General features: G+C 45.9%; 1 protein-coding gene across 1 annotated transcript in view; it reads left to right on the top strand.

Annotated features, from left to right (window-relative positions):
• Positions 1 to 14194: 14194 nt before the first annotated feature.
• Positions 14195 to 21822, top strand: part of HTR3B (5-hydroxytryptamine receptor 3B) — a gene marked incomplete at both ends in the record, with an annotated part of 28120 nt that continues 20492 nt past the window's right edge. Inside the window, 2 exons of the mRNA XM_084781724.1 lie at positions 14195 to 14234; positions 19458 to 19609. Coding sequence (XP_084637850.1) covers positions 14195 to 14234; positions 19458 to 19609 — 192 coding nt within the window. The remainder of the gene's footprint in view (positions 14235 to 19457; positions 19610 to 21822) is intronic.

Below are 21822 nucleotides of genomic sequence, written 5' to 3'. Positions count from 1 at the left end.
CTGGTCTACAAAGCAGCTACACAGAGAAACTCTGTCTGGAAAAAAAAAAAAGTAAGGTGGAAAGCAGATAAGAAGAGATCAAACGGCTGGGCGGTGGTGGCGCATGCCTTTAATCCCAGCACTTGGGAGGCAGAGGCAGGCAGATCGCTGTGAGTTCGAAGCCAGCCTGGTCTACAAAGTGAGTCTAGGACAGCCAAGGCTACACAGAGAGACCCTGTCTCGAAAAACCAAAAAAAAAAAAAAGAAGAGATCAAACATTCTAATTAAAGGGAAGAGCTTAACAAATTGGCGTTTAATCGGGAGGCAGAGGCAGGCGGATCTCTGTGAGTTTGAGGCCAGTCTGGTCCACAAAGCGAGTCCAGGCCAGTCAAGGCTACACAGAGAAACCCTGTCTCGAAAAACAAAAACAACAACAACAAAAAAAAATTGGCACTTAAAAAAGCCTTACAGGGGCTGGAGAGAGGACTCAGCGGTTAAGAGCGCTGGCTGCTCTTCCAGAGGACCCTGGTTCAATTCCCAGCGGGCCACAATCATGTATAATGAGATCTGGTGCCCTCTTTTGGCCTGCAGGTGTACATGCAGGCAGAACACTGTATAAATAATAATAAATTTAAAGATCTTAAAAAAAAATAAAAATAAATAGCCTTACAATAATAACAGTTTTTGCTGGGAAATTGACCTTTTTTTTTTTTTGAGATAGGGTTTCTCTGTGTAGCCTTGGCTGTCCTACACTCGCCTCAAATTCACATCAATTTGCCGCCTTTGCCTCCTGAGTGCTAAAATTAAAGGCATGTGCCACCACGCCCGGCTAGGGAAATTGACTTCTTTGACCACATTTATTCTGCTGGTTAAATCCGGGTTGTTGGTTTTATCTACCTTTGACTACAGGAGATAATGTTCTTTAACTAACCACCTTGGAGGCTCTCCACATTCACAGACAGCCTATTTTCCCCTCTTTGGTTTTGGTTTTTCAATACAGGCTTTCTCTGTATAGAAACTATCCTGGAACTCACTCTGTAGACCAGGCTGGCCTTGTACTCACGGAGATCCTCCTGCCTCTGACTCCAGAGTGCTGCGACAAAAGGCGTGGGCCACCACTGCCTAGCTTCGCACATAGCTTTTAGTTGCTGGTTGTTTTCTATTTATCCTTATCTGTTCCCAGAAATTTAGTCAAGTTTAGCCAGGACATTTAATGCCTTTTAAAGACCTCTTCTGTAATCCCAGTGCTCAGGAGGTGGAGGAAGATACTCAGAAATTCAAGGTCATTCTCAATTACATATTGATTTTGAAGCCAAATAAAAGAAAATGGCAGAAAGGGACGAACAAAGGAACTAAGACCAATGCAACAAACAAACCTCAACCATTAAAGACACTGCGCTAGGGAGTAGCCACCCATTCCTTTCCGGTGGCTTTGCTATTCTAATGCAATGCCAGGCAAAGTTAGAGGAATTCTACTTCTCCTTGGTGTGGGCAGTACTTACAGTGATGGTGCCTTCTTGCTAGCCAGACCTCAGGTCGTCCAACAACAATAGTCGCAGCTTGGCATCTGTCGTGGTGGATCGCCGTTGGCATCAGTTGTCCAGTAAACTCCAAAGAGCTGTGTATAAGGAATCCTATTGAGTGTTTTGGATGTCAAGAGAAAAGAGAAGCGAGACTGAAGCCGAGACTCTGAATTGCAAGGTGGTCAGGATGAACTCAGCTGAACCTTTCTGGGCTTGGATTAACCCTATGTGGGGAGGGAGACAGCTGACCCTTATACCCACTGGGAGCAAGCTGCCCCAGGATCAGAAAAAGTATTACCATTTAGCCAAGGCATATATTCTTTAAAAAACAAATCAATATTATTATTATTGGTTTTGTGTGTGTGTGTGTGTGTGTGTGTGTGTGTGTGTGTGTGTGTGTGTGTGCGCACATATGTGAAGATTAGAAAACAACTTTCAGAAGTTGACTCTTTCCTTTCACCATGGGGTCTGGGACTTAAAACTCAGCCAGTCTGGCTTGCTCAGCGAGGATGTTTTACCCACTGACGCTTTTGAGGCTGGGAGGAAGGATGAGACACATCTTTTGTTTTGTAATGTAACGCTAAGGAAGGCTTTGTACATGGAAGGCAAACACTCTGTCACTGAGCCAGCCTTCAGCGCACCAGGAAGGACTGGGGCACACGGGTGGAGTCCGCAGGCCCCTTCCGTGCTGGCCTGCAGGTTGAAGTGCTGGCCACAGCCGAAGTTGTATACCATTAAGTTTTCTAGGTGAAGCCCATATCCCCGGGTCTACAGGACAGGGTGAGCGCCACTCTGATCACCAGAACCAGGCTGACCTCACATTCAAAGGAGTCCCCCAGCCTCAGCCTCCCAGATACAGATATTACAGGCATATGTTATGATGTCAACTTTCCTTTAAGAGCAAAATGACACGAATCAGGGTGTGACAGTGCATGCTTGCATTCCCAGCCTGAAGACTGAGAGGTCAAGGTCATCTCCTACTAGCTATGAAATGCGAGGCCAGCCTGGGCTACGGGAAACTCAAGAGGAAGAGGAGGAGAGGGAGGAGGAAGTGGAGGAGAAGAGAAGGGAATTAGCTGGTCTGGTGGCACATGCCTGCACACTTGAGAGCCTCGGGCAGGAAGATGATCACTGGGGGACTCTCAGGCAGTCAGCCTAGCCTAGTCAGTGAGCCTTGGGTTCAGTGAGACACCCTGACTGAGAACAGAAAAAGAAGAGAAAAAGATCAAGAGTGACCTGATGCTGACCTCTGGCTTCCACACACATGAGAACACACACATTTGCACATATACACCCAAACATATTTGTACCTGCATGCATGCACTTACACACACACAGTATGACCTGGGATTACCTCTGCTGCTTCTAAAGCTATGGAATATGGGAACAGGCACTGGCATGTGTTTGAAACTGCAGGGTGACTGTCATTTGTGGCCACATCTGCAAACTGCAAGTTCAAACAAAAGCAAGGAGACTCATTTGAATATGGATGGAATGAATTATCATTCAATGATTAATTTATGCTTTAATGCTTATGAAAATCTGTGGGAATGTCTACTTCTGTTTTATGTTCTCACTGTGCATTTTCCTTTTCCTTTTTCTTTCTTTCTTTCTTTCTTTTTTTTTTTTTATGAGGCAGGGTTTCTCTGTGTAACAAACAGTCCTAGCTATCCTGGACTGGCTTTGTAAACCAGCCTGGCTTCAAACTCACAGAGATCCACCCGCCTCTGCCTTCAGAGTGCTGGGATTACAGGCGTGTGCCACCATGCCCAGCTCTCACTGTGCATTTTCAACCTCAGTGGGACTGTGACTCTGAATGCCTGTAATCTGAGCACTCTGGGAGACAGAGGCAGGTGGATCTCTGTGAGTTAGAGGCCAGCCTGGTTTACAAAGCCAGTCCTGGACAGTCAAGGCTACACAGAGAAACCCTGTCTTGAAAAACCAAAAAACAAAACAAAACAACAACAACAACAAAACAACAACAAAAAGGACGTGGTCAGGTCAGGAACCGTGTGCCTGACCGTAAAATTTATAGAAAGATCACCAAAGCTGTTGGGAGAGAGAAGAGCATCCTCTAGTAGAAGTAATGTTGATTTGAAACAGCTAATTGCATCTCTGCATGATTGGTCTCTGAAAAAGCTAGTCCTTAGGGTCCTTAGAATTTAGGTGCTTTCTGGGATTCAGAGTGTGGCTCAGCTGGAAAAGTGTCTGCCTAGCATGCAGGAAGCTCATCTTCGACTCCATTGTGTGTTTGTCTCTTGGAGACTCACAATCTCTGTGCCTCCATTTTAGCTTGCTGTACTCTGCAATGGGGCACCTCTCATGGTCTCCGTAGATCTTTTACATCCCTGGTACTGCTTCTGTTTTTCCACTGGGCTTCTGTGTGCTACTACTGCCAAGGCCTACAGCTCAGATTTTTGCCAGAAACTTCTCTTGGAATAAAGCTTTGTCTACCCAGGAAAAGAGTGGGAAAGTCTTTAAGAGTCCCCTCCGTAAGCCGGGTGTGGTGGCGCACGCCTTTAATCCCAGCACTCGGGAGGCAGAGGCAGGCGGATCGCTGTGAGTTCGAGGCCAGCCTGGACTACAAAGTGAGTCCAGGATAGCCAAGGCTACACAGAGAAACCCTGTCTCGAAAAACCAGGTAAGTAAGAGGCAGGCCACTTACTTAAGGAAACTGGAGGGTTCCTTTGAATGGAAATTTGAAGGGACAAGAGCAAGAGTGGAGCGGATAGTGTGCGGTGGGCATTCCAGTTAGCAGTGGAGAGTTGACAAAGGCACAGTTGGGGGCGGCTTAGTGTTGGGAAACTCTACAAAGGAGATTAAGAGCAAAGAAAGGATGATGGCACAAACACTCTAAAAGCAGAGTACATAATAATAACATTTAGGCTCCATGAGATGCCTCATCAGCTATAGGCACTTGCTGAAGAGCCTGGCAACCTGAATTTGATCCTCTGGACCCACAGGGTGAAGAAGAGTTAGAGCCTACACCTTCAGATTGTCCTCTGACCTTCACATAATGTTATCACACACACACACACACACACACACACACACACACACACACACACACACCCCAAAATAAATACGTAAATGTAATAAATTCGATACCTTAATGCTGAGTATGGGGATTGCTTGTAATCCCAGTCTGAGACGGTACACATAGGAGATCTGGAGCTCAGGGTCATTCTCCGTTATTGAGACCAGCTTGGGCTACAAGAGACTTCATTTCAATAAACAAGCATAATTTAAAGAATGGTGTGTTGTTGTACTTGGAAGGCAGAGGCAGGAGAGTCACCTCAAGTTCTAGGGCTTCTCAGGGAGACTTTTCCTCAGAAAGCCAAGAAAGGAAAATAAGCAAATAAATAAATAAATGAACAAATAGTTTGAAATAGGTTGGTTATAGTTTTTTGCTGCACAGAACTTGTTAACGCAAGCAGAAGGCCTACCACAAGGTGGCGCTCTGACCACATCCATCACCACAGGCTGGCTTCCTGTGAGCTTTATTTTATTTTATTTTTACTCCTTTCCTCAGTCTTTAAGGGCCCTAACTAGAGGTCTGTCACACTCCAGCCATAGTCAGCGCCCCTATCATTAGTGCCAAGCCTTCCTCCCGGAGCAATGACAGTGTCAATTTCAGCAGTGGCAATGAGGGGACAAATACAGCTGTTGTGCCTTTTAGAATAATTGCCACGGGCCATTTGGAGACAACATTATAATCACAGCGCTTATACAGACTTATACAATATTTCGGTTTCCTATTTTAAGCCCTGTTAGCATTCTGTGTCATGAACTTGTGAATCTATTCAACTCATGGGAGTCTGGAATTATCTGCCCACAGTTTTACAACGCGCTTGTGGCCCCCTGGAAGGCACCGTGCTGTTTTCTTACTGCCTTGCTTCCTCTGTCCTACCTGGGCTCAGAATAAAAACAAAGAAACAAACAAAAAGCACATAAATAAGACCAAAAGAAACAAACAGCAAGCCCATGGTCTCATACCGCAGTTACTAGTCCCCAACTCTCTATGCAGCTGTGGGTGGTTTTCAGTTCTCAGTCCTTCCTTGACCACCTCAATGCTGGGATTACAGGCGTGTGCTGGGCTCAGTTCTTAGCTTCTGTAGTGTCAGGGGATGGAGCCCAGGGTTTACATGTGCTAGGCAATTGCTCTAACAATTGAGCTATCTCCAAACCTCCTGCCTAACGACTCACCGAAGATAGAATCTTGCCTTATTTTCTCTGTGTAGTCCAGGCTGGTCTTGAACTTGCTTTCTAGACCAAACTGGCCTCAAACTTTTGCTCATCCTGTTGCATTTGTCACCCAAAGGCTGAGATTACAGGTGTATGTCACCACACGTGGCCACAAAGGTTACTCTGCCTTGTCTGGCTTCCTCCCGTTTACCTATTTCCATGCTCTGGGCTCCTCCCACCCCCTCAGGCATTCTGAACGCTTCTTATCATCAGCCTCCACCCAGGTTCCTGGTGCTCTCTCATCCTTCCGTCTCTGATGTCTTGCACAATTTCTCACGTAGTGACAAAGGCATAGATAAGTAAATAAAGCAGCCTCGAATTTGAGTGTCAAGGCTCCTGCCTGTAATCCTAGTACTCGTGCAACTGATGCAGGAGGATTGCCATGAGTTTGAAGATAGCCTGGACTACTATTGCTGTGATAAGACACCATGACCAAAAGCAACTTGGGGAAATGAAGTCAGGATAGGAAGTCAAGAAGGGCAGGAACCATGAGGTGATACAGGGGCCATGGAGGAGTGCTTCTTCTGTTCCTGATCCTCATGGCTTGCTCAGCCTGCTTTCTTCTAGAAGCATCCACAATGGGTTGGGCCTTCCCCACCAGGCACTAATTAGGAGAATGCCCTGCAGGCTTGCCTACAGCACAATTTTTACGGAAGCATTTTCCCAATTGAGCCTTTCTCCTCTCGGATGACTGTGTCAAGTTGACATAAAACTAACCAGAATACGTAGTGGGTTCCAGATCAGCCTGGGAGCTGGGCAACAAAAACAATTTACAGAACTCAAAGTGGAACCGGCGAGAGTGGGAAGGGGGCAAGGTGGAGGATGAGAATGATCAAAATACATTAAATACACATATGAAATGTTATAATAAATATGTTGTTATATATAATTAATAGATTCAGATAAGAAACTTTTCAAAAATAGGGCTGGGGCAATGGCTCACAAACACCAAGACCTGAATTCAAATCCCCAGCTCCTGAAAGTCCAGTGTGGCCATGCCAACCTATAGTCCCTGTTCTAGGGATGTGGATCAAGGGGAGGATAATTTCTGGAGCTTACTGGTGGGCCAGCCTACCCCTCCCCCACCCCTCCCCCTCCATCTCCCCCTCCCCCCCTCCCCCTCCCACCAAATAACTCAGCTCTAGGTTCAGTGAGAGATCCTGTCTCAGATCCCATAGGAACAAGGCAAGAGTGATGATGCAGGACACAACATCCTCCTCCAGCCTCCATACATGCACAACACACACAACACACACACACACACACACACACACACACACACACACACACCACACACACACACCACACATACACACATACACACCACACACACCACACACACACACACCACACACAACACACACACACACACAACACACACACAACACACACACAACACACACACACACACACACACACACACCACACACACACACACCACACATACACACATACACACCACACACACCACACACACACACACAACACACACACAACACACACACAACACACACACACACACACACACACACCTTAATCACAGCACTCAAGAGGAAGAAGGAGGCAGATCTCCCTGAGTTCAAGGCCAGCCTGATCTACTCAAGTTCCAGACTAGCCAGAGGCTACATAGTGAGACCCTATCTCAAAAACAAGACGACAACAACAGCAACAACAAGACACACACTTAAAAAGAAATAAAAGATACCAATAGGAACAACAGCAACAACAAAAGGCTCTGTAAAGGCCTTGCCCCATCTGGAGTCTAAGGCAGAGATGAAAATAGCCAGAAATCAAAATTCAATGAGAATATCTTATTGCAGGTGGCTGGGATTAACCACATCTCTCCACAGAAAATTTCTAAATGGTCCTAGATGGAAAGTTCAGGGCCCCATAGTAAACCACAGTTTAGGAAAAGGTCCCCGGTGCTTACCAGGCCTTCACAGCCTCCAGCCTGGGTAGCACAGCCCACTATGAGTGTGCAGGGCACAGCAGTCTAGGTAGCCTCCTAGAGCTGATGTAACAGAGCACAGGTAGATACAGTGAACTTGTGAGTGTGTGTGTGTGTGTGTGTTGTGTATGTGTGTGTGTGGTGTATGATGTGAGAGAGAAGTGGAGAGGGGCGCTCAGGAGCCAGAAGTCAACATGGGAAACCATCCTCTGTCACTCTCCTCCTATGTTTTGAGACACCTGAATTCACTGATATGGCCAGTCTGGCTGGTCAGCAAGGCTCAGAGGGATCTTCTGCCTCTTCAGTGCTGGGATTACAGCAGGAGTGCACCACCAGCTTGGCTTTTTTTTTTTTTTTAAATACAGTATTCTGCCTGCATGTGTGCCTGCAGGCCAGAAGAGGGCACCAGATCTGATTATAGATGATTATGAGCCACCATGTGGTTGCTGGGAATTGAACAAGGACCTACAGAAGAACAGCCAGGGCTCTTAACCCTTGAGCCATCTCTCCAGCCCCCAGCTTGGCTTTTTACATGGGTTCTGATGATTGAACTTAAGTCATCTTGCTTGCCTCGTGTCTTAGTCACTGTTCTATTGCTGTAAAGGAACAGTATGATCACAGCAGCTGTTATAAGACAGAGCATTCAACTGGGGCCTTGCTTATGATTTTGGAGCTTTAGTCCATTATTATGGTGAGGAGCACGGCAGCATGGTGGGGAGAGAGAGGGCGGAGGGGTACTGGGCCTGGCATGGGCTTCTCAAAGCCCATCCCTAGTACACACTTTTCCTAACAAGGCCACACCTCCCCATCCTTTTCAAATAGTGCCACTCCCTGGTAACTAAGCATTCAAATACATGAGCCTAAGGGAGCCACTCTTTTTTGTTTGTTTGTTTGGTTTTTCGAGACAGGGTCTCTCTGTGTTAGCCTTGGCCGTCCTGGACTCACTTTGTAGACCAGGCTGGCCTCGAACTCACAGCGATCCACCTGCCTCTGCCTCCCTGAGTGCTGGGATTAAAGGCATGTGCCGCCACGCCCAGCCATGCCACCCCCTTTTAAGACAGGGTCTTTGTGTGCAGCTTTGGATTGCTGTGAACTCCATAGCCCAGTCTGGCTTCAAATCCATAGCAATCCTTCTGCCTCATCTTCCCAAGCAGCTGGGGGTTCATGATGTGAGGTACCACACTTGGCTCACTTTCTCCTGGGTCTTGGAGTTCATTTTATCCCCTAAGAATGTGTAAGATCTTGGGCTGTGGGCAATCTCAGAGAACGCAAGAGAGGCAGGATCCATCTGCACCCGTGTCTCTCCACAACTTTGCGCTGCTTGCTTACTGAGCCCAATAAATAGCAGCAGCCTAGCTCAAATCCACGCCATCCTACTCATTGTGACTTATGGAACGGTGGCAAAAAGATAGCGTCTTGGGTGTGGCTCTGTGAAAGCTGGGTCCCTCTAAGTACTCTCTTTCTTACATAAACCAAAATTCTCTTCTGTTCATTTGCTCACTTTTCCTTCCTCCATTCCCTCTGAATATTTACTTAGCATTCATTAGCTCTGTGCTGGAACTACAGAGACAAAGAAGACCACCTTCGAAATATCCATGGTGTGGTGGCTAGGGTTAATTGTCAACTAAGCCCAACCTAGAATCATTCGGAAAGAGAGATTCAATGAGGGATTGTCTACACTGGTTTGGCCTGTGGGTATGTCTTGGGGGCGTTGTAGCCTAGGCTGTCCTTGAACCACTACAATCTCTTGCATTAGTAAACCAAGGCTTCTAACTACAGGCACAAACCAGTGTGACCGCCCACGCTAGTGAACTGATTAAATAATAACCAGAAAATATGTATTATTAAACGCAAGTTCCTATCTAGAGGGAAAGCAAACACAGAGTGTGAGCTTGGATTTCAAGTGCTGCCTCAGTGGTTAGGCATGATATTTATTTCATGGAGCAATTAAAATTACATGTGGGCCGGGGGTTGGCATGTAATTCAGTTGGTAGAGGGTTTGTCTAGCACACGGAGTTCAGTCACCAGCACTGTCACAAACCAGGTGTGGTGGCGCATACTTGTAGTCTCAGCGTTCAGGAAATAGAGGCAAGAGGATCCGAAGTTCTATGGCACCCACAGGCCAGCTTGAGCTACACATGTTCCTGTCAAAAATAAAAGTGGGAAGTTCAGTGAATCACAAGTGGGAAGGTAGCTCATGCCCATAGTCTGAGGGATGCTGAGGCAGGAGGATTACTATAAGGCCAATGCCTCCAGGGTGAGACCTTGTCTCAAAAAGCCCGGAGAAAGCAACAACACAAAAAAGAGATTGCAGGGGCAGGTGTGCCTGGTGGACACTGACTTGGCTAGAGCCTTGATCTCCTCCCCACTGCCATCAGCCTGACCAGATGTGCTCGGAAACCTTGGTTCTCCTTGAATATGTACATCTGTCAGAATTCCTGTCAATTTTAGCACAACTGCCAAGGGACTGAACAAAGAGAGTTAGCGATTAACTTCAAAGAACTTTGTTGGAGAGGAATAAAGATATTTAAGGCCTATTTTGTGAACTAATTGCATTTGCATATTTATGGGATTTACTGATATAGCAGTAATTAAAAACTATTTAGTAGTCTTAAAGGACACATAACTCAGTTGCCGTTTGCATAATAAACACTTCCTTATTATGTTTGCATAATAAGCCCTCTCCCCCTGCTATTTCCAGAAGACATTGGTCCATCCAAGAGGTACCAAATCCTACTTGGAGATGGAGGAGAATGGTACAGGGGCTCCCGGAGCTTTCACAGGGGCTTCTGAAAGAATATTCTTCCAGCAGCTCTCTTAATGGTAGTGGGCCTGGCCTGAGTTCCTGTGAGATAATGGCAGGCTCAACCCTCACTCGACGACATTTTGGTTTCCTTTGCCCAAGTGTTATTCCTTGAGGGTTCTGAGAAGAACATGGTGCCACAGGTCTGTAGCATTAGCAGAGGCTGAGGTAGAAGACACACACACACACACACACACACACACACACACACACACACACACACACAGAGGGAACATGAATGTTTAACTCCTATGATTTCAGCTTTGCATCGTAAATATACTGATGGGGCCAGGGGGGTCGGGTGGATGGAGAGATGGCTCAATTGTTAAGGGCACTTGTCGCTCTTGCAGAGGACCCAGGTTCAGTTCTCAGTTCCCACAAGGTAGTTCATAACCATTTAGTTCCAGGGAATGCAAGACCCTTTCCAGCCTCTGTGGGCACTAGGCATGTCTGTGGTGCACATGCACGCATACACACAGGCAAGACACTCAAACATGGAAAATAAGGTAATCGAAAAAACTAAATATACAGATCTTCTGGGAAGGCTGCAGTGCATCCCAAGCCCATACTCACAATGTCCAACACAGTGTTCTAAGAGGCCCCAGTGAAGCCCGGGGTAGTAAAAAGTTACCTGTCTGTGAAGGGAGGGGTTTAAGGAGAGTGAGAGGAGACCATTTTCATTAAAAAAATAAAATAAAATAAAAATTAAAGGTTGAGCTGGGTATGGTTGTGGGTGCCTTTTATTTCAGCATTCAGAAGGCAGAGGCAGAGGCAGAGGCAAAACAGTCAAGCTGAAGGCCAGCTTGGTCTATACAGTAAGTTCCAAGGCAGCCAGAAGTAGTAAAGGACTGGTCTCAAAAATATTAAAAATTAAAAAAAGAAAAGAAAAGAAAAAAGGAACAGTTGGGGTGAGAATCTAAAACCACTGAGTAAATAGACTGCACCCTGGTAGGAGAATTACACAAAGAAGAATGCTGAGCCCATATAGAGTGAAAACTCTCCTGAAAACACAAACTTCTGGCAGGATGCAGCAGCCAAGAGCTGTACCGTTTAACAGCACCATTGCTGTTGGGTCAGCTAATGAAGGTCATAATGTACCTGCATTACACATCATTAGCACCGGGCCTTGCAGTAACAGATGGGCACATGAGAAAGTGCAAAGAAAAGGGAGGGAGGGAAGAGGAATGTTCCAGAAGGATCCGACGTAGAGTCATGGCTCACTAGAATGTGTGGCAAGACACCGTGTGGGTCACCATCTCAATTCAAACCTCTGCACAGAGGGAGGAGCAACCAACACAGCTGTGCTCCCTCTTGTTCAGATTCTTCCCATGGGCTGAAGCCAACTCAGCACTGGCGGAAGCCACCAGGAGGGACCTATCAATCCTTGGTGAGCTAAGCTCTTTTTTTTTTTTTTTTTTTTGGTTTTTTGAGACAGGGTTTCTCTTTGTAGCCTTGGCCATCCTGGACTCACTTTGTAGACCAGGCTGGCCTCGAACTCACAGCGATCCGCCTGCCTCTGCCTCCCGAGTGCTGGGATTAAAGGCGTGCTCCACCACGCCCGGCTGTGAGCTAAGCTCTTGAAGCCCAGTGTGCCACTGCCTGCAATGGGCACTTCTCAAAATCAGAGCCAAGAAAACGCCCCTCATAACACAGATTTAACCTCCAGCAGATCAACTGTTTTTTAAAAAAATATTTATTTATTATTATATATACAGTGCTCTGTCTGCATGTACACCTGTAGGCCAGGAGAGGGCATCATATCACATTATAGATGGTTGGGAGCCACCATGTGGTTGCTGGGAATTGAACTCAGGACCTCTGGATGAACAGTCAGTGCTCTTAACCTCTGAGCCATCTCTCCAGCCCTCAACTGTTTGTTTTTTTTTTAAATTTATTTATTTATTATGTATACATTATTCAGCCTGCATGTTTACCTGCAGGCCAGAAGAGGGTACCAGACCTCATTATAGATGATTATGAGTTGCTAGGAATTGAACGCAGGACCTCTGAAAGAACAGACAGAGCTCTTAACCTCTGAACCATCTCTCCAACCCCCTAGCTGATCAAAATTTAATTTCCTTTTCTTCTGAAATATTTTTACATTCTTTTTTTTTCCCCACCCACACAACTCTTTCACAGCCTGTTAACTGCAACCTTGACTAGCTAGGGTGTAGTTATTTCATCAAAGACTATCGCCTGTTAATGCAGTTGGGGGTGTTTGAATGCTTGTTTCATTTAAAAAAATTTTTTGAAACAAGTTCCCATAGAGCAGAGGCTGGCCAGCAACTTGGCATGTAGCCAAGGCTGGACTTGCACTCCTGGTGCTGTCTCCTCGTTTCAAGTGCTGGGGTGATAATTGTGAGCCACTACACTGGGCCCAACAGGGACATTTGTTTATGTGGAAACACTGTCTGCACAATGGTGTGCATAGGCACATAGACTGCAGAGGACTCCGGCTCTGTCACTCCATTCCATGCTTTCTGCCCTTGAGATAAGGACTCTCACGAAACCCACAGCTAGAGAAGAGGAGACGATGTACTGAAACGCGAACATATTCAATCCACCAAACAACAACAGTAACAGATCTTTTACCACAGAGCCAACAAGATGGCTCATTGGGTAGGGGTGCTTCCCACCAAGTCTGACAACCTGAGTTCAGTTCCCCAGGATCCGCTTGGTAGAAGGAGGGTTGTCTTCTGACCTCTGCATGTACCCGACAGCACTTGTCCACCCCACCCCCACATTCAAAATAAATACATAAGGGACATTTAAAAAAAAATCTTCGGGGCTGGAGAGATGGTTCAGCGGTTAAGGGCACTGACTGCTCTTCTAGATAATCCTGGTTCAAATCCCAGCACCCACATGGCAGCTCACAACTGTCTGTAACTCCAAGATCTGACACTCTCACATAGACGTACATGTATGCAAAACATCAATGCACATAAAATAAAGGTAATTAAAAAATCTTCTATTGAATGGTATTACACATTAATAGTCCTCATCGTCAAGACGTCTAGAAGCATCTTGTCTTAGTTACTTTGTGGACCATGCTCAGTGAAAATTTAAAAAGCATTCCTATTAATCAAAAATCAATGTTTCTCTTAATTAAAGGGGCCTAGCAGAAACAAAAGCTTTCTTTCCGCTGTATTGTTTGTAGTTGATGTTCATTAGACAATACCAGGTTCCGATTAGCTGCTTGTAACTCAAGAGCCCAGTGACTGTTCCCGAATACTGAAGATGTTACTGCCTAAGTCTGATTTAAGACAGCTATCTGGATCTCAATTATTAATGAAATTAGGGTCCCGAATGCCAGCGAGAACATTGCCTTAGGTAAAGGCTATAAAGGAAATCATATTAGCTTGGAATTTCCTCTCCTCAGGGGCTCCTCTTATATTGTATTATTCACTTAGCAGTCTCCTGTAAGAGAGATGGACTGTTGGCCATCGTCCTAGGGCAGAGCCAAATGGAAAAGCTGCTGGGGTTCGCGAAGGCATCAATCGCAAAATCTCTGTGTGGCGCTTGTGTGTCTCGTGTAGTTTCGATGTTTACAAAATAGCACCGAGGTTACCACAAGGGAACAAACAGAAGGACAGGGTGGAGAGGTGCGGCTGAGTGATGCAAAATTGAGCAGCAGTGCACCCACCCAGCAGCCTCTGCTCTTCTCTGGTACCTGCCCCAGAAAAACTGGCAAATGCGATGATTCCTCTGTGGTCCTGCCTCCTGGTGGCTGCCTTAGGTAAGTCCTGCGAATGATTCTGCCTGACCCTGTGTCTTAATGGTATCCACACTGTGCTGTCAACACCTCAGATATGTTCCTTTTTATTCACGATTTGTTACAGGCTAGTCCTATGAAGCTTCGCAGAGATCAGGGATGCGTCTCTGGCATCCCCCCTACCACGAAACCCGCCCCCTCCTTTCCCCCCTCGCCTCCTCTCACCCCCCGCCCCCCCGCAGACTACAATCACACAGAGCCGTTCAGCATCATACACTGGGACTTTTTACGGAGGTGAAAATTCACTCCAAAACATTATGAATGGTGGGAAGATCTTCACTTCAGAAGAACTCCAGCTCACTGATGATATATTCTAATTTGGGGGCAATCTCTTTCAGATATGTATGGATAAAACACGTTTCGGGATCCTGGATAGCCTGGGCTTTATAATAAGCCTTTAGCAGAGCAGAGAAAGAGCCCACGGGTTTGTCTCGGCTGTATATCATTTTGATATAACCATGTTTGAATCCAGCTTTATAAAGACCATAGAAGTGGTCAGTTTATTCTAAAAACATGCCAAATTTGAGTAGATGATTTCTCTTAAAATGCGTTAGAGATTATATGTGTTTTAATGTATGGAGTTATACTTTCATGGTTGCATTAACTATACGGGATTGAGCTGTTTTCGTTAGGATGCAATTGATTTAAAAAAAAATACGTGTATAAAGCAAGAATCTATGGGCGGCCCACACGCACACCTGTGTATGCATCACTCTCTTTTTTCTTAAAACCCATTCTCTTATCTGTTAATGTGTTTTTTTTTCCTATACCCCAATTGTGTTGAAAAAGAGAGAGGAAAAACTATTTCTGTTGGTGATTCCTAACACACTATTTTATCTTGTCCTTACACCCTACCTCTTTGAGCTTTCCCCTAGAGCTTAGGTCTGAATTCTCAAAATTTAAAATGCAACCAGGAGAAGGATGAGTTGATGAAGTTATGGGGACAAATAAAGGAATTTGGTAGCCAGAAAGCTGGAAATTCACAAAGAAAGAAAATGTTGGCAATGATATTTCTATTTGGTAGGGAAGAAAAATAGCCACAAAAATCCTGGACACTTAACTTCAAGGATAAAAGCCTATTTTAATTCTAAGAGCAAAACAGAGGACGTTTCATTAATGCCAAGTGGATTTCTGTGCAGAAAATAACTATTGACATGAGACTAAGATAAAATAGGAAAAGAACGTCAAAAAGAGTCAGAGAACTTTTTTCTCACCAGCTTTTCCCTCTGGTGTTTTGTAGTAATAGTTAATTTTGAGTGAGGCAAGAAGAATGTTTTAACAGGGTCTAATGACCTCGTGAATCACACTGAGGACGTTTGTGACAAAGAAATCTGGCATTTTACAGAATTGACTTGTAAATATCAGAACTGTTTTTTTTTTGGCCGGGGGGGGGGGGGGGGGCTAGGGACGAGCCTAGTCCACTTCCAACCTCACTGCTCATTAGCCACAAGACCCATGTAAGTCAACTCATTCTTTAGGCAGTTTTTGAGGGCCTCAGGTAGGCCAGGCTAGCCTTGAACTTACTGTGCAGCTGAACATTAAACTCCTGCTCCCGCCGGGCGTGGTGGCACACGCCTTTAATCCCAGCACTCGGGAGGCAGAGGCAGGCAGATCGCTGTGAGTTCGAGGCCAGCCTGGTCTACAAAGTGAGTCCAAGATGGTCAAGGCTACACAGAGAAACCCTGTCTCGAAAAATCAAAAAAAAAATAAAATAAAATAAACTCCTGCTCCCACCTCTCAAATTACAGACTATGGGTGCGCACCACCTAGCCTGGTTTCTGCGGGGGCCCAGCCTTCATGCATGCTAGGCAAGGACTCCAGCCACTGATCCTCACCCCAAGGCTGTGAAGTTGATCCACAATATTCCTGAAGGTCAGATCATGGACGTGTAATCTGTAGCACTAATGTTGATATTATCAACCTGGAAGCAAAGGCTCTGAAAAGACCGCTGGCTGTTTCTGCTCAATAACAGGCACTGTGAGCACCCTATCTGGTTTCCTTCCAAGGGCTTACTCAGTGCTGGTCCTAGTATTTGTAGACAGCCAGGTCACTCTAAGTGTCATGCCTAAGAGGTAGTTTTCTGAATGCAGACCAGCTGTCCTTCAGCCCAGCCTCTTCATTTGTAAACTATGGTCCTGGGGCAGCTGTACCCTCACTGAATCTGTAGTAATTATACCATCCTTACACACACACACACACACACATACACACACACACACACACACACACACACACACATCCACATCTAAACAAACAACAACAAAACCCAAGTGAAAAAGAAATAGTGTTTTTTATTTTGCTTTTGAGATAGGGACTCTTTAATCTGGGCAGGCTTGTATCTCAGTATGTAGTCCAGGCTGGCCTTGGATTTGTGACACAACCCTCCTCAGATCTCTGGAGGCCAGGGATTCCAGATAAGTGCCTTTGTATTCTTGCTGCTCTTTCAAATCTCTTCACCTCCAAACACTTTGCAGCTCAGTCCCTAACAATTCTACTCTACAGAAACAATACAAGGGACTTAATGGAAGCTGGTTATCTCATCCAAGGAGGCAGGGTTGACCAGGAAGCTCTCCTGCGCCTACCCATAGCTTCCATCAGTGTCTGTGGAAACAGCCCTGAACTTTGAGTCATTTAGTGCTTGTGTGAATGTCACATTAGCTTTCAAGGGGGCATCATTTGCTGCTAATTAATGGTCACTTAAATCCTTAATCTCTCTCCTGTAATTGATCTTTCTCCTCTGGCAAATTTGCATTCATAGTAGAAATGCAATTTACTATTTCCTCCCAGTTTACACCAGAATTTGTTCTCTTTGCATCCATGAAAGCTTTCTTCTATTTGTTTTTTTTTTTTTTTTTCTCTTTTGTTCTTAGTCCTGGCTTCCAGAACTTTCTCTTTTTACCTAAGGTGGTTTGACAGATTCTGGAAAGCATGGTTCTGGCCACAGGAGACCTATGAGCTATTTCCTAGATAAGGAAGCAGAGAGAAAGCTTTGAGTCGTTCTGAGCAGAGGGTAGCGGGAACATACCTTCATCCCTCAGCGTTATATTTTAGTTCCATCTCGATATCCTGTGTTGAATCCTGCCCATTTCAGGATTTCTCCAACTGAGACTTGAATTGGGAGTTCCCAAGAGAGGCTAAAAAAAGCTGCTGCCCAGAGCAAACTTTGTAGGGAGATCACGGGACCAGCCAGATTTGATGTCCCCCGACCTGCCCTCCCTGGGGTATAACAGTGAGAAATGCTCCTAGGTAGAGACTCACACCGCGTGTTTTGGCAATAACAATTCACAAAAACCTTAAAAACGGTGTCCCGTGCAAGCCGTCCTGCATGCCTGAGTAGCTGTTTCCATGCTAAGCTTCTCCGTGGGTGAACAGTCATGGAGTTAACATGCTCATTAAGTTCACAGTTCTGATGGTAATGAAAGCAGAGCTTCCACTGCCCGCCACCAGCCTGGCATGGAAACTCCAGCATCCAGCATCATTGTTAGCGTTTTTTTGTTTTTTTTGGGTTTTTTTTTTGGTCCGTACATACTCCCCAGACATTGATAAATCATAGAAATTGCTGCTTGTGGTGCCAGGTGACGTGCCCGCATTCATAAAGAAATGGCTCCAAACAGGATTGTCGCACAGGGAGAAGCGATCTCATTCTGTTTCCTGCTGGATCCCTCAGACCTTCAGGAGCTCATCAAAATAGGGCAATCCACTCGCAGGACACCGCAGATAGCTTTCATCTCGCACCATGTCAGGAGGTGTGCAATTTGCTTCAGTCCAATGACTTATCGAAGCTTCGAATCCCCCAAGGGTTGCCAAAGCCTGTGAACAAAATATCTTTTTGCAATTCAGAGAGAGCCCTCACAAATCTGTCACTTCCAATCCCTGGGGTTTGTTTCTTTCGCTTGCTCTCTCCTGCCTCGACACCAATCATGACCCCTCTAACAAATCAAGATTCTAGACCAGAGGAAACGATTGTGTTCTGAAACCAGGGAGAATTTTCCCAAAGCAAAGATCTCATTTTCTGACAAGCGCACGTTATTCAAAGGACAGACAATGTGAGAAAATAGATTTTTCAATGGAAACAAACAAACAAACAAAAAGCATGAATTGAACTCTCATTAACTCCATTATGTGGAAATCCATGCAGATCTTTGGGATCAATGGATTGTCAATTATACACGGGAAATCAAAAGAAGAAAAATGAAAAAACAAAACAAGGCTCGGGGAGATGGCTCAGTGGGTAAGAGTGGTTTGTTTCAAGAGCACGAGGACCTGAGTTCAAATCCCCAGCATCCATGAAAAAAGCTGGGCAGGCTGTACATGTACCTATAGCTCCTCACTGTGGGGAACAAAGGCTTGAGCATCACAAGGGCTTTGTGGTTGCTAGTCTAGCTCCATGTTCCATGAGAGATCTTATCTTGAGTGATAAGTTGGGACAGCCAATATCCTCCATGTGGGTACACACACAAATCAACGTGGGGGTTAAGTCTGAGCTAAGAGTATAGGTGAGTTTTTTTCATCGTGCCAACAGAGTGTGTTACAGGAGTAGAGACCAAATTCTGTTTCTGCATGGCCACTGTGAAATGGAACTGTAGGTGCAGTTTGCATTGCTGAAAATTAAGTTATGTTTCTCCACAATTCCATCTCTTTTGAGGGCATGTCCTAGTTTGCTTTCCTGTTGCCCAATAACCACCATGACCAAAAGCAGCTTGCTCATCTTACAGAAAGTATAGTCCATTATCAAGAAAAGGCAAGCCAAGAACTCAAGAAAGTAGCAGCATGAGTGGAAGCAAATACCACAGAGGGACACTGCTCACTGGCTTGATCCCAGGGTCTGCGTCAGTTGCCTTTCCCGTATGGCTGAGTCTCATCGGCCCATAATGGCCTGTACCCTCCCGCATCAATGAATAGTCAAGACAATCCCTCACAGACATGCTCACAAGCCAGTCTGGTGGAGGCAATTCCTCAGTGGAAGTTCACATTAATAACAGAGGTTAGCCATCCTAGGGCACTTGGGCTATCAGCTCACTTTAAGTGTCTGCTGGAAAGCCCACCAGACGGTCGTAAGTTTACACAGACTAGAGTCAGCTGACTGTCTCACAAAGAGCCGCCATGTCCAAGACAGGCAATAGCGTCCAGAAGATGTTCATTATTTTCACCTTCACAGCCACACCTTTCTTTTTCTGGGTATCCTAGGCACAGCGACACCTCACTCAAGGAACTCCTCTCTGCATCGTCTCACCAGGCAGCTCTTACAACAGTATCACAAGGAGGTCAGACCAGTTCACAACTGGGCTGAAGCCACCACAGTCTACCTGGACCTTTGTGTCCATGCCGTATTGGATGTGGTAAGGACGACCTGCCCTTGCTTGTTCTTGTCCTGATTGATTGTCTTATTGAATTGATTTGACTTGAACAGAATTATTGATTGAATAATTGATTGATTGAGACAGCTCTCACATAGCCCAGGCGGGCCCCAAATTCACTATGTGGCTAAAGATGGCACTGGATTTCTGGGCACTGGGATCGCAGGTGCAGATCTCCACGGCCAACTTCATGCTGTCCTCTGTGCTTTATGCAGAAGCCTAGACAGTGTTCTATCCCTGAGACAGTTGAACTGCTGGTACTAGGTGGAATCTGCATTTTTTGGAGATCAAGTTGATTTACTTCTCTCTTCTATTGTTAGCGACAATGGCCTATTAAAATAGACATCCTGGTCTGGGGTCCCAGCTGTAGTTGAACATTTGCCCAGTAAGAGAGGGCATGCTTACTAGATCCACTACTTACTGTTTGAAATTTGAAAGACAAACAAAAACCCCTCTGCGTTGGTTGTCATGGATTTATAAAGGACTTTTCTAAACTGTTTGCTAAAGATGGGAAGAAGGAATTGTTTGAGACCCTGCCTCAAAAACAAACAAACAAACAAACAACAACAAATATATAAAGCTTTATTTTGGCTCATGTTTTAGAGGGCTCCATTCCTTGCCTAGTGGGCTTCATAGCTTTGGGGTCTTCAGCAGCACACACCGCAGGGGCATGCCATCAGCAGCACACACCACAGGTGCATGTCATCAGCAGCACACACCGCAGGTGCATGCCATCAGCAGCACATACCACAGGTGCATGCCATCAGCAGCACACACCACAGGTGCATGCCATCAGCAGCACACACCGCAGGTGCATGCCATCAGCAGCACACACCGCAGGGGCATGCCATCAGCGGCACACACCACAGGTGCATGCCAACAGCGGCACACACCGCAGGGGCATGCCATCAGCGGCACACACCACAGGTGCATGCCAACAGCGGCACACACCACAGGTGCATGCCAACAGCGGCACACACCGCAGGTGCATGCCATCAGCAGCACACACCACAGGTGCATGCCATCAGCAGCACATACCACAGGGGCATGCCAAGCCACTTACCTCACATGGAGATTAGGAATGGAATGGTCCCCTTCGGTGGCATATCCCAGTGAGGAAGAGGCCTCTTACCAGGCCCCAGCTTTTCCAGGTTTAATGACCTTGCAATACCATGGCACTGCCGACCTAGCCTTTAACATGTTATCTCAGTTGGGGCTTCTATTGCTGCGATAAAATATTATGACTGAAAGCAATTTAGAGAGGAAAGGGTTTATTTCACCTTACAACTGCCGGGTCACATCCCAACATTGAAGGGAGTCGGGGCAAAGACTCAAGCAGGGCAGGAACCTGGAGGCAGGAGCTGATGCAGACGCCATGAGGGAGTGCTGCTTGCTAGCTTGCTCCTAATAACTCCCTCAGCCTGCTTTATTTCTTTCTTTCCTTTTTAAATTTTTTTCTTTTTTTGGGTTTTTGAGACAGGGTTTCTCTGTGTAGCCCTGGCTATCCTGGAACTCACTCTGTAGACCAGACTGGCCTCGAACTCAGAGATCTGCCTGCTTCTGCCTCTTGAGTGCTGAGATTAAAGTCCTGCTCAGCCTGCTTTTTTATAGAACTCTGGACCACCTGTCTAGGGGTGGCCCCACCCACAGTGGGCTGGGCCCTCCCACATCAATCATCAATCAAGAAAACACCCTACAGATTTGCCTGCAAGTCAATACCATGGAGGCATATTCTCAGTTAAGATTTTTTTCTTCCCAGATGACTCTAGAGTGTGTCAAGTTGGCTTAAAACTTGCCAGTACACACACTGACCTTTGCAGGACACTCAGGATATAAATCTTGGGTAGCGCTCTTTTCCATAGCCACGACCATCCTACGGCTCTCTGGTGCTATTTCTGCCATCCCTATCCCTTTTCCCAGCAAATCCCACCTAGGCCATCCATTGAGTTGACCACAAACTCTGTGTGTGTGTGTGTGTGTGTGTACATACATGCCACAGCACATGTATAGAGGTCAGAGGACAACTGTGGGTACTGGTCCTTCCCTTTCAATGTGTTTGAGGCAGGGCATCTCTGCTGTTCATTTCTGCAGATGCCTGGTTCTTGGGCTTTCAGGAATTCTCCTCTCTCTTTGGCTCCATCTCACCATGGGAAAACCGGGAATCCAGTTCTTGCTATTGTGTCCAGCTTTGCATG

Source organism: Acomys minous, assembly GCF_964271855.1.
Source record: "Acomys minous genome assembly, chromosome: 5".
Classification (NCBI taxonomy): Eukaryota; Metazoa; Chordata; class Mammalia; order Rodentia; family Muridae; genus Acomys; species Acomys minous.
This window is presented reverse-complemented; position numbering and strand designations above follow the sequence as displayed.